Source organism: Rhinopithecus roxellana, chromosome 6, assembly GCF_007565055.1.
Source record: "Rhinopithecus roxellana isolate Shanxi Qingling chromosome 6, ASM756505v1, whole genome shotgun sequence".
Taxonomy (NCBI): Eukaryota; Metazoa; Chordata; class Mammalia; order Primates; family Cercopithecidae; genus Rhinopithecus; species Rhinopithecus roxellana.
In genome coordinates, this window is record NC_044554.1 from 142,605,922 (window position 1) to 142,619,866 (window position 13,945).

General features: G+C 36.7%; 1 protein-coding gene across 3 annotated transcripts in view; it reads left to right on the plus strand.

Moving 5' to 3' along the window:
* The window catches only part of BZW2 (basic leucine zipper and W2 domains 2), a 60,378-nt gene extending 47,451 nt beyond the window's left edge, over nucleotides 1–12,927 (plus strand). For all 3 annotated transcript variants that reach the window (XM_010357665.1, XM_010357666.1, XM_010357668.2), the window contains exons 8-12: nucleotides 1,168–1,338; nucleotides 3,257–3,403; nucleotides 4,423–4,561; nucleotides 10,844–10,966; nucleotides 12,466–12,927. In XM_010357665.1, coding sequence (XP_010355967.1) covers nucleotides 1,168–1,338; nucleotides 3,257–3,403; nucleotides 4,423–4,561; nucleotides 10,844–10,966; nucleotides 12,466–12,494 — 609 coding nt within the window. In that variant the 3' untranslated portion in view covers nucleotides 12,495–12,927. The remainder of the gene's footprint in view (nucleotides 1–1,167; nucleotides 1,339–3,256; nucleotides 3,404–4,422; nucleotides 4,562–10,843; nucleotides 10,967–12,465) is intronic.
* The last annotated feature ends 1,018 nt before the right edge of the window (nucleotides 12,928–13,945 follow it).

Sequence of the window (13,945 nt, forward strand, 5' to 3'; positions counted from 1 at the left end):
TCAATAAAAATACATTAGTTCCCTGCCCTGGAGATTTGGAAGATGTGGAGTGGTAGAGGAAATATCAGTGATGCAGTTTCAGTGTGGTATAAAATGTTTGCTTTATTATGAATGCATGTTTGATAGCTGCTCCCACCAGCTCTCTTCTGACATTTTGAAACATATGACTCAACAGGGGAAATTAATAGGATGATAGAACATTGAAATCTGAATCCTGACATAGGAGCCCTCCAGCTGTGTTCCTATAGGTGGTGGCAAACCCATTACAGATCTACTGAGGCTTTTCCTGGAACCACATAGCCATTGGCCATATGTTTGCAAATCTAACCAATACAAAAGCCTGGATATATTTTTTAGACCCTGCAGCAGTCTGAAAAATGTGAGAGCTTTGAAAATCATCTTAATTTCATAGATGGGTGTTGAACTCACCCAGGATTAGATCATGACTAAGTGTTACTGAGATTCTGCCAAACTGTGTAGGGTAAAATGGAAATGAGGTGAAAATATGAGAGCAGCTATGGTATATTGCTCTTTTTGAAAATTTCCATCAGAATTATGTAATAAACTAGAATTGGTATGGTAGGTGTCTTAGACCTTTTTTATTACTTACAACAGAACACCTGAAACTGGGTTATTTATACAGACAAGGAACTTATTTCTTACAGTTATGGAGTCCCATATCAAGGGGTTGCATCTGGTGAGAGCCTTCTTGCTGGTGGGGACTCTGCAGTGTCCCACGAAGGCTCAGAGTATCACATGGCGAGGGGGCTGAGTGTACTAGCTCAGGTCTCCCCTCCTCTTTTAAAGCCACCAGGTCCACTCCCAACACAACCTATTAATCCATGAATGGATTAATCCATTCATGAGGACAGAGCCCTTATAATCCAGTAACTCTTTAAAAGCCTCACCTCTCAATACTGCCACAGTAGGGTCCAAGTTTATCTCAATTGCTTACCTTTTTTTCTTTTTCTTTGTGAAACTGCCTAATTTCAGAAGATGTTTAGCTCAGTCGCTCAACAAATAGACCAGCGATTTGTTGTTTTGTAAAACAGTCTTATTCTTTTCTTCCAAATATAAGATATTCTAAGTGAAATGAAGATTTTGTCCTTTATGCTTGCCGAAATTTGAATGGCTTTGTGTATAACAGTCTCCCTTTTTCTCTTTCAGGAACTCTTTCCAGTTAACAGACAGAGTGTGGATCATTTTGCTAAATACTTCACTGACGCAGGTCTTAAGGAGCTTTCTGACTTCCTCCGAGTCCAGCAGTCCCTGGGCACCAGGAAGGAACTGCAGAAGGAGCTCCAGGAGCGTCTTTCTCAGGAATGCCCGATCAAGGAGGTGGGAGAACACGGGCAGACATCACTGCAATATACATGAATGAGAGGAATTACATGGGCTGTGTAGCAAAGGCTTTCCTAAAAAAGCCTGCCCTATGCTTATTGCTGTAAATTTATCCACTTATTCCTACCACTTAAATTAACTCAGCTTCAAAGTATAGATTTAGAATCCTCCATTTTTGTTAACACTCTAGGATGGTCCAGAAATTAATAGTGATTTCCACACAAATGACATTTTACCAGGCTGCTATGATTTTCAAAATATTTCATCTGTCAAATAGATTTGACTATCCACTATCAGTATAGCCCATTATATAGTAGTTTTTAAATTTTGTTGCAGATTATCTAACCTGATTAAGCATTTGTCTAGTGTTTGGAATTAACACTGGATTTTTTGTTCATCACTCTGTATGAATATGTAGGCTTTTTATTTGAAAAAAGCTTGAATTCCTATCATGGGAAAAGACTAGTTGGATGTGTAACTTGTTTAATCCCACTCACACTTGAAATAGCTGTGTTTCCCTATAATGTAAAAGCTATCTTTTTTATAATGTGCATATACATAGTTCGTATATACATGCTATAGTTCACAAAGCTATGACTATATCTTTTTATTTTTAATGTATCTGGAGAAAACTTTCTATTTGAAGTTTTAAATCTTTCACACAACAATCTAAAAATTAATATAAAGCGTCCTTTCTTTTTTTCCACCTGCTCCAAAATGCCTGACCTGCACCTCCTTCCATGCTCCAAGCCCTGCATGGCACCTCACATGGTTGAAGGCTGGAGAATGTAGGACTGATACTATCCAGCAGGTGGAGGTGTTGGAATGACAAATATTCTTAAGTCTGATGATATTAAGGATAGCAGTATGTTTAGTCAGATTTCTCCAAGCAAGAATTTGTACATGATTTTCCATGGGGAAAAGAAGGAAACATAAAAAGCCTTGTGATGCTTGTAGATGCCAGGATGTCACACTTTCATGTGGCTTCCTCCAGCCAGCACAGGGACTGGGACTGCCCAGCTCCTTCGGCTTTCAAAGGCTACTCAGGTCACTGCTGGCATTTCTGCACGCCAGGCCAGAAGTAAAGAAAGCAATGTGTTTCTACTAAACAAGAAAAGGGAGGAGAAAAAGGTTTTACTACTACTCACAAACTAGTATGCTGGAGATATAATGATGACTTTTAATCACTTCTGAGGCCCAAACCTCTATTTATTATTTTATTTTAAAAGGAAAAAGCCTTTCAAATAAATTTGATATAAAATACATTGTTAGCCAAGCCTATATTCCATACTGTCAGGGTTGAGTATAAATTTGCATATTTATACATAATTCAAAGGGGAAAATAAGTTACTGAATACTGCTGAATTGATGTATATGAAATCTAAAACTTGCCTTTGCACTTTACAATTTATTTACAAATTAACTTTTCGCTGAGATGGGGCATAACTATCATCAAAAGTAATGATTGAAGAATAAATTGTGGAGAATGGACCTGTACAAACCCAAGATGGTATTCATCAAGAGGTTTTAAAGTTTAGGGATGGAGATAAAAAGTTCACAACTCTATTGCCTTCTTTAAATCTCCAAAAAGTCAAACTGGCCCAAGTATCCCTCCTCTACTAGACTCAAAGGGGTTTCTCTATGAGGAAACAAAAATCCTCTCTTACTCCACATTATCCAGCAGCTCCTGACCAGAGCTAAGCCTATTAATTTTGGTACTAAAAATAAGTCTGCTTGAGAACAAATCATTGTATTTTTTCTCCCTCTTCCAGTCTGAGAATGCAGACAAGGAAAGGAGAAGCCAAGCAGATTGTTTCTTAGCTGCCCCAGAACGTTGACTCACTGGGCAGCTAGCGAGGAGGAGGGAGCTCTCCATCTGCCTGTTACTTTCTGACCCCATTTCCATGAAATGTAGGTGGTGCTTTATGTCAAAGAAGAAATGAAGAGGAATGATCTTCCAGAAACAGCAGTGATTGGTCTTCTGTGGACCTGTATAATGAACGCCGTTGAGTGGAACAAGAAGGAAGAACTTGTTGCAGAGCAGGCTCTGAAGCACCTGAAGGTAACAGCCCTTAGCAAGGAACTGACCCAGCCAATGGCAAACTGCAGCTTTTTTTTTTTTTTTTTTTTTTTTTTTTTTATTGAGACAGTCTCATTCTGTTGCCTCGGCTAGAGTGCAGTGGCACAATCTGGGCTCACTGCAACTTTGAACTCCTGGACTCAAGTCATCCTCCCTCCTCAGCCTCCCAGCTAGCTGGGACTACAGGTGCTTGCCACCACATCTGGCTAATTTCTTCATTTTTTGGTAGAGATGTTGTTTTGCTGTGTTGCCCAGGCTGGTCCTGAAATCCTGCATTCAAGCTATCCTCCTGCCTCGGCCTCGCTAAGTGTTGGGATTGCAGGCATGAGCCACCGCCCCTGGCCCAAATTTGTCTTAATTGAGAGTATGACAAATGGGTTCCAACTACAATTACCCCAGACTCAGACTAAACATATACTTTCTAATTTTTTTCAAGTTTGCACCCACCGTTCATGAGAACATAGCAGTGAATAAACTGTCCATGTTACTTTGATCAGGGAAGGCCCTTTAGAAGAGATAAGTATTGAATTGAGTAAGTCTCAGAAAAACAATGGCTGTGCATCAGTGTCAGAAAGTCAAGGATATTTCTAAATGAATGCTTTTTATCCCAGCAGCTCATCAAGATTCTTTCTCTGTACCCACTAAGAGTCCAAATATGAGAATCTGCCTATATTAAAGATAATTGCTATGCCTGCTATGTCTAAGAGATATTGTGAAAATGCAGTCATATCCTCTACAATATCCACTGTATTACTGGACTGTGGCTCTGCCATTGAGAAAGTGTGAATCTTCTTCCCAGTTCCCTCACAGGTCTGCCATACTGCTTTGTTCCTACTGTTCTGTTCCCCTCACCCTGTTGGACACAATATGATGATAACAAGGTATTAATCCTAAAGTCAGTCTTTTCTAAGCAACCCTCCAGGTTATTTTTATGGTTCCAGCAGTGTCAGCTGTGTACCTCCCACGCAAGTGATGGCTTTTACTCTCCACTTCTGTTCTAGCAATATGCTCCCCTGCTGGCCGTGTTCAGCTCCCAAGGCCAGTCAGAGCTGATCCTCCTCCAGAAGGTTCAGGAATACTGCTACGACAACATCCATTTCATGAAAGCCTTTCAGAAGATTGTGGTTCTCTTTTATAAAGGTATCCATCCATGTGCCACTGCTGTGCTTCTGTGTTTTGCTGAAGCTCTTTGAGGGGCAGAGCAGGGAATGAGGCAGAGGTCGTCGTGGGGCTCTGCTTAGAGATGGACAGCAAGATGCTAATTTGTGGAAGTTTTATTGAGGCAACCATACCACGTAGAGAGAGGAGGCATACACGCCACATATGCGTTGGCTTGGAAACCCTGCTTAGGCCCCTGAGCACTTCTCATTGGTAGATGAACTGGTCATTGTTTCTTGGGGATGGTGGAAAATAAATGTAATTATATAAAATTGAGCCTGTTTTTGAATTGTAAGGATTAGCTCTAATAACAATGATTATCAAAACGCTATATATATTATGTTCAGACCCTTTTAGGTACCATAAATCTGACTTTAAAATTACTGAAGTAATTAGCCTTTTTGCTTTGTATTTTAGTTACTTGGCCCAGCCATTCTTCTATTTTCCAAGGGAATGGCTATTTTTAGGTTTTCACATTTACTGTCTTTTCATTGTATTTATAAGGATTAGGTTGCCATGACAACTGGCACTAAAAAATGAATGCTAAAGGTTTTAACTGATCCCAATCTGTATACCTACAGCATACAAAAATGTCCTAGGCTATTTTTTGGGCCTAAATTTATATAGTTTTGTGAGGGAGAAAAAGGAACACTTAAGAAATGATACATTTTGAACATTATAACATGTTTACATTATTATATTGATAAATAACATGATATCAGAAAAGTTAATACCAGCCAAATGTTTATTTTCTCTTTAATGTGTTCCTAAATTTGTCTATTTTGAATTATATCTTGGGAATTTGGAAAATAAAAGTTTTACATAAATAATAGCTCTTTTAAAAATGCTTAATAGCATTTCACAATGAATTTTAATTGGCCACATAGATTCTTCAAATGAATGAATCTTGTCCACAAGTGTTTGGGTGATATTTTACTTTTTCAGAGCACAAAGTATTCAGCAACAATTATAATAGTCAGTAGGAAAATACAATGGCCATCCATTGCCACTTGGGGTTCAGTAATTGGTGTTTTCTCCAACCAAATCTGAGTTGGGTCTTCTTGGATTTAGTCATAAGATAGCAGTGCCCTAAAACTAGGCCCCACCCAATGATACCCAAAGTGATCCACCCATCAGAACCAAACCTGCAAGCCGTGTTACCAACTCATAGATGGTACCCAGCAGCCAAGAATGAGAAGTGGGGCCCAACCTTCCGTGGCCACAGCTGGCTCCATTTGTAAAACTGGCAGAGAGACTTATGGAACAGGTTTCACTGTTTTGAGGGTGGTAAATTTTTTCCACTACAGAAAACCAAACTGTTCATAAACTAGTTACCTGAACATAGTTTGCTTTCTTGTCATTTAAAAGATAACTCAACCAGTGTTTCTCACCAAATTTTTTTTTTTTAACTGAGACATCATTGTTTGAGTCTCATCTTCAGGAGCACTCTATCTTATTATTGCAATGAAATCACAAAGAATCAGCAAACCCCTTGTTATGGGAAATGGCATCTAGGTGGCATATGAACTATTAAAATCCTACAGATTTCTCATTTTAACCACTAATGCCAACCTCCTTTTCCTTTAGACTTCTTATAACAACTACTGACAGGTAGTAAAACTGGCTACTTTGAGATTTTTCTCATTCATCAGCCCCAGATGCTAAGGGTCAGTATGACCTGAAATTATAAAACAACTCAAGAAGTAAGCACTGGGAAGTAAAAAGAAGAGGCATGAACTCTTAGCCTCATTGATTAACTAGGTAATCAGCGTTTAAATAACCTAAAATTCGTTAGGTCTGTGGCAAGTATGACCTGGCCCCAGGGAACACAGAAAGGGTGAGTGTCAACATCAATTTTAATTCTGCCTTAGTTATTTTTGGAAATGAAATTGGGAAACTTTTAAAAGTGGAAACCTAAAATACATCACTGAACTAACATTTTAAATACCATTTTCTAGGTAATTTTGTAATTTTCCACAAAATGATATATATAGTCTGTTTTACTAAGTGAAATAATTCCATGTTTTCTCTTGAGAACATGGAATCCCTGAGGAATGATTGTTCCATACCATTTTAAAAGCATTACTGTGTTAACTATGTTTACCATCTTGTCTCTGTTTTGCCAGATTTTTACTTTCACCTTATTTTGCCCACCAAACACTTGTGCACCAGGAGACATGTATTTGATTTGTTTCTGTAAAGATCTGATGCTCTCATTCTGTGTTTTATATGCCTAGAAAGACTTAATAAACAGTGAGTGTTAAAGCACTCCTTTCCCAATATGCCTAAGAATTACCCAGAGAGCTTGTTATAAAACACAGCTCCCCCAGAGATTCTGATTCAGTAGGGCCTGGATTGGGCCTGAGAATTTTCATTTTAGCAAGTTTCCAAAGTGATGCTCTGACTGTTGTACCAGGACCACTGGTGTAAAGTATATAGAATTCAAGAAGCAACAGATGCTATGAACTCCAGTAACATGTTCAAGATTATACTTACCTTTGATTTCATGTACATATCCACATCTTACAAATACGGAATAGTGTCTTCTCTGCTGCTTTTACCAAGTTTCTGTGGATTCCTTTAGTTTGTCATAAGGAACATAGTTTTTGAAATGTGGTTTTTAAAATGTAATGGAAACCGTTGCTCCTTTTTAATTTTCATTTTTCTCTCTCTGTTACACACACAGCACACACAAACACATACATGGACATACACACACACAGCTTCCCTTTCCCAACATGTCCAGAACTTGAGGATAACAGAAACTTGGGCATATGATTAGCCATGGCAAATCTAATTACTTAATTGAATATCATTATTGAAAGATATATAAATCTTTTATATAAATAACAGTGGAATAAAAGCAAATAAACTAAATAATACTAGTCAGCAAAGAAAAAAGTGGTGATAGATCATTTTGCAAAGATTCTCTTTCTGTATTATAATCTAGATTTGTATATTTCAGGCAGTAAGAAAGAGTAAATCCATTGCTAACTTTCAAGCGTCACATTATTGACTTTTAAAAATAATTTTCTCTTTTTTCCCTAAAGATAAGTCCCATAGACTCAGCATGGTCTAAAATGTATAAAACTACCTTGTCAAGTACTGTTATTATCTCTGTCATGGGTTTTCTTGTTTGCAGAAGTTTTTTAGGTTAAATTCTATCCTGCATGCAAATTTTTCTAAAAGGAGTTTTTTATTCTAGTTCTAAAAAAGGGTGAGTGCCCTTCTCAGCATATATTCCCAGCATTCTTAGGGTAAATTATTTTTGACTTGTGTCCCTATGTGACATTCCTAATAAAAAAATTCTGAATTTCAAGAGTTTCAAGTGACATAGTTTTAGACTAACTTTCTAAATAACATGCTCTAAAATTTAGCAGTTCTCAAGCCACTTTTACAATATTGTCTCTTTGATCTTCATGAATACATTAGAACTCTACAAATTGAGAAATGTTTATTTTTTTCTCATCAAGTTAACAAATTTATTCCTTATACATGTGTTGAACGGATACTATGGGGCAGGTGTTTCATTAAATGCTGGAAATGAGATGAACAAAATATAGTGCCTGACTTCCTGAATTTCAGGATGTAGAAGAAAACAAAGAATTATAGTCACCATGTCAATTGCTGAAATAAGCCTCACACAGAGGGTGTCGGAAGGGATAGGACCACAGAGGAAGGGCACCTAACTTGTTAAAGCTAATTTGGAGGGGGAGAAGTGAAGGCTCTCGAGGTGCATGCATCTCACCAAACATTGTGAAGAAGTTGGATAGATAGAAGGGGAAACATATATTCCAGTCTCTGTGTGCCATCATACAATGTCTTCCTTTCTTACTGTCTTTTACTGTTATTCTATATTTCTAAGAGGCATTTATGGAATATCCCACCAAACATGACTTCTCAGTTTTAATTAACTCTTTTCCCCACTTTATCCTTAGTGAGGGAAAAAATTGTCTGATTCTTTATCCCTCAAGGAGTTCCTTCCTTTTCAGACCTTTCCTTTCACTAAATAGAAGTTGAATTTCTTCTTGCACTCTTTGATGTTAATGCTTTGCCTCTGTGGTGTTCCAGGTAGATACTTCAGTAGCTTTTAGTTAATAATTTTCCAGTGCTAGAAGTTTGATCTTTCAGCAAGTAGTTATTACTAAACTGGGTTCTTCTAAGAACTCAACATTGCACCATTAATGTGTAGACTCCTCTTATTTTAAATTCTCCTTCCTATTCTTACTTAACATTAAATATTCTCAATTAATGGCAATTTAAGAATATCAAGGCACAAGATTTGCAGTAAACAATGCATTTGATAGGTTTTGCCTATCATTTAGTGTGCTTTTCACAAGCACTGACATCAACAAGCATTTCAGTAGTTGCATGGTTTCTTTCAGCCTCTGTGGGGCAATAAAACATAGGAATGAGCTCTCAAGCTTCCAAAGGAAAGCTCAGACAAATAGTATCACTAAACTGCACTCTACATCAGCTTTCCAACCTGTACTTTGTATCATCCTCAGTTCATTAAGGTGTGGAGAAAAAAATCAATTCTCCTTTCCATGTTTGTCACAGTTTAAAATTATACTGTTTGTTTAGAACATTAATAATGATAGTTCAGTAGTGCATGAATATAATTTATAAACTCAAAAATATACATACGTTGGGTGTATATGCCCAAAATTATCCTACAGACAGGAAGACATGATCCAGTTTGATAATTACTGATCTAATCACAAGCATCTTAAAGACAAATTACAAATTATATAAAAGGGACTTTTAAAATCTCTGTTAATGTTCTTTAAAAGTCTCTGCAAGGCAGTCTTGCATAATAACAGGTCACTTCCTTGGGACACAACTGCCTGCTCCTCAACTGTATGACAGTTAGGCTCTGATGGCTAGTAGAAATTTCTTTTATCTCAGTGGAGAGCTGGAAACAAAAAGCTAAAATTATTAGAAGCTAAGAGTAATTCTATAGGACCCCTGAGTGTAGCTCTTGCATCCAGTCTCTATAAGTAAATTCAGACTTCTTGCTTCCTTTGCAAAATGTAGTGTTTTTAGTGATAATAATAAACAAGTTTAAAAAAAAAAAAACTTTATTTTCATAAACAAATCATGTTCATTTTAGTCAGGTCAGTCTCTTCAATTTAATCCAAGAACATTTTCCAAGAGCCAATAATTCTTTAAAAATAAAAAAGCCAATGTTTTTGTTATGAAAATATCAGTGATATTTTAAATGAAAACACTATTAAATTGTTTCTGTCATTTTCATAAGTTGAAATTACATTTTAACTGAAAATATATCATTCGAGTAATTTATTAACATTTTATGGCTTTATCAGTATTTGTACTGAATTGAGCACATCTCAGGGACAATAATAAATGCTTTGTACCTGTTTTCTATCTCGTTTCCCACTACAGATTCCCACACAACAACCCATTAGGACATTAGAACATTGGGAGAATATGTACACTTATTTTTATATTCTCATTCTTAACATTAAATACTCTCAATTAATGATATCTTGAGAATATCAAGGCACATTTGTGGAATTTAGAGTTTTAGACAAAAGATAGTTAACATTTTTTTGTTGTTGTCAGAAACCTGTAGGAAACTAGCTAATGTGTCTGTTTTCTCTTAATGTAGTAGAGGAAAAATATTACTCTTGTAATTTGATATACTGTGGGAAAATAAGTCGTGATTTAGTGATGGAGAAAGTGTAGAACTTCAGTTTATGTATGTATTACTCCCACAACCCAGAAGTTCCTTTTTATATCTAATTGCTAACATCATTATTGCATACTATCTACATTTTTTTCCTTTGCTATTTTTCTCCTAAAAAAGAAAATCCCAATCCCCTTAAAAGACACTGGTGATTTGAGGTTGCTCTTTAATCAAGATATGGTTGAACTTGGCAGGACACAGAATGTTCTAAAATGCTGGAATTGCTGATTCATTTGCCAAATTACAAAATAATTCTATTTCCTACCAGCAAATTAGCACTGTGAGAGATTTCCAAGTCCTAGTAGTGAGCTATAGGCTTGCATTATATCATGCCTAAGAAGATGTGTATCATCATCATCACTACTTAAGCCTTTAGTAAGCTATCAAAATAGGGCACTGTGCTACGTGAAAATCAACTTGGTTCCTCTCTTCTGATAAGTAACAGAATGCTTTATATTAAAAACGATTGCTTTCTATTAAACTGTAAGACATGAAGTTGTGAAACATGACATTTGTATGACATTTGTATTGAAATCTTTGATTTCAAATTGCAGCTGATGTTCTGAGCGAAGAAGCAATACTGAAATGGTATAAGGAAGCACATGTTGCTAAAGGCAAAAGTGTTTTTCTTGACCAGATGAAGAAATTTGTTGAGTGGTTACAAAATGCAGAAGAAGGTATGATTCTGTTTAAAAACTTTGATAACCTTTAAACACTGTCTCATCATATGTCAAAATATTTACCACAGATTTTACTTGCTTTCCTAAAACTAAAATTCTTAAGTTATCTTTTGTATCAAACATTTTGCCGACATCTTAGCTTTCCTTTCTGAAATCACGGCGGTAAAAATCTCTACATGTAAAAACAAAGAACGAAATGAAATGCTTAAATTATCCACTCTGATGGAGGACAGTAAGGAAGAAATGATCAGTAGATGTGAAAGGAGAAAAATACATTTAACTTAATCACACATTATGGAATTCTATAGATTTTTATGACACCTTTACCAATTAACTGGCAATTTTAAATAACGGAAATGTAAGATGGAAGGATAATAATGGATAAGAGTGAATTCAGGCCAGGTGTGGTGGCTCACACCTGTAATCCCAGCGCTTTGGGAAGCCGAGGAGGGCGGATCACCTGAGGTCAGGAGTTCGAGAGCAACCTGGCCAACATAGTGAAACCCTGTCTCTATTAAAAATACAAAAAAAATTAGCCAGGTATGGTGGCACACGCCTGTAGTCCCAGCTACTCGGGAGGCTGAGGCAGGAGAATCGCTTGAACCAGGAGGCGAAGGTTGCGGTGAGCCAAGATCGCGCCACTGCACTCCAGCCTGGATGACAGAGCAAGACTCCATCTCAATAAATAAATAAATAAATAGAGTGAATTCAATTAAGAATAAAAAGTTTAGGCATGACCAGTGACTCACGCCTATAATCCCAGCACTTTGGGAGGCCGAGGCAGGCGGATCACGAGGTCAGGAGAGCGAGACCATCTTGGCTAACACAATGAAACCCCGTCTCTACTAAAAATATAAAAAATTAGCCAGGCGAGGTGGCAGGCACCTGTAGTCCCAGCTACTCGGGAGGCTGAGGCCGGAGAATGGCGTGAACCTGGGAGGCAGAGTTTGCAGTGCCTGTAATTTTTTGAGACTCTGTCTCAAAAAAAAAAAAAACAAAGAATAAAAAGTTTATCTTAGGTGATCCAAAGAAGAAAAGTTATATTGTTTAATTTTATATATATTCAAATTTTTATATAATTTACATAATTATATGTATATATATTTGTATATAATTTATATGTATAAATTTTTATATAATTTTTATATAATTTATGTGTATAAATTTGTTTTTATATAATTTATATGTAATTTATATACATATAATTTTATATAATTTATATGTATAAATTTAATATATATATAATGTATTCATTTATAAGTATTCGTATATATATGCATGTTGCATTTTTAGACAGGCAAAATTTACCTGAAAGCAGAAAAGAGCAAGAGTTTGCCATCTGCCCTCATGTGACTGTTTTACCTGATAATGGGTGCCTAGGGTAAAAGTATGCTGGCGCAATGGCAGGGTTCTGGGTTGGTGACTGTAGTAACTTATGACCTTTATTAGAGGAATCTGGGGGGAAATACCTAACTTCTTTCTTTCTTCTCTCCTAGAATCTGAATCGGAGGGTGAGGAAAATTAAATGGCTCAACAAGCACAATACCTAGGTTACCACACACCACTTTTTGATTGGGAATGCTGAACCATTTGAGAAGAGAAACTTGGCTTCTGTTTTCGCAAAGGAAAAAATATAGGATAGGCTTCTCTTGTGCAGAGGGAGAAATGGTTTTGTTTTGTTTTGTTTTTAAATGGAGCCCTGAGGCATCACCTATTATACTTGGGACTCTACCTCTCACTCACTGTATGCTAACTTAAAGCCATTCAACAAGGAGTCAAGTAGGAATCTGAAATTAAATACTCAACAGACTCCTCTTTTTTTAGCTGTATTTTTCAGGTACTGTGTGGTGCCCGCCCCACTGGTGTCTATTACAGGCCACTTTGGTAGTTGTGTATTTGCTCATGTATGTGATTTGACAAACCAGTTTTTTAAAATAAATGGCTTTTTAAAAATCTGGGCTTATATTGTCAGAGCTTTTATTTCTTTCCTGTACATGACTTCTTACACAGATGGTATTTCGGTGTTTTTTCTCTTCCCATCCACAATATTGAATGGTTATATTTCTTGTCATCTATTAAAAACTATTCTGTTCATGCCTGTAATCCCAGCACTTTGGGAGGCCAAGGCGGGCGGATCACTAGGAGGTCAGGAGATTGAGACCATCCTGGCTAACACGGTGAAACCCTGTCTCTACTAAAAATACAAAAATTAGCTGGGCGTGGTGGCGGGCGCCTGTAATCCCAGCTACTCGGGAGGCTGAGGTAGGAGAATGGTGTGAACCTGGAAGGCGGAGCTTGCAGTGAGCCGAGATCACGCCACTGCACTCCAGCCTGGGCGACAGAGCGAGACTCCGTCTCAAAAAAAAAAAAAAAAAACTATGCTGTTTCTCTCATCTCATGAGTAATACATTTCAGTTATCCTCATGGCAAAGGAGAAATTAACCCCAAAATACATGCACATTGGTCTTATTAATAATACCATGGTTATATTATTAATAATTAAGCATATAAATATATGTTCCACATTGCTCATGTTTTCCTCAGCACTATTTTCTCCCCACTTAGAGGAGAGCTAAAGATTTATGTATATAGGTTTAGGTCTTTGTTTATATTTATTTATGACTAAGTTATTTTATCCTTTAAGTTATTCTTCTCTCAATAGTATTAATAACAGTACAAAACATCTGAACATTTGGGAAAACTTTATACAGAATTTTTTTTTTTAAACTATTGAAAAGCTTAAGGTACTGCCCTGGTGCTAGCATGATGGTAATCTCTTAAGAAGGAAACATTTTATCTAAGACTAGAAGCAAAAGGATGATACATTAGTAAACTTGTACTCATTCAGATAAGCAAAAGGAAAATTGTCATTGTATCATCATCATCCTGTATCTAAAGAGGGTTTTCCGATTTCCTGTTTGTCTTCAGGAAAGAAAAATATTTTCCCTATGACTTGACCACTATTTATAACCATAA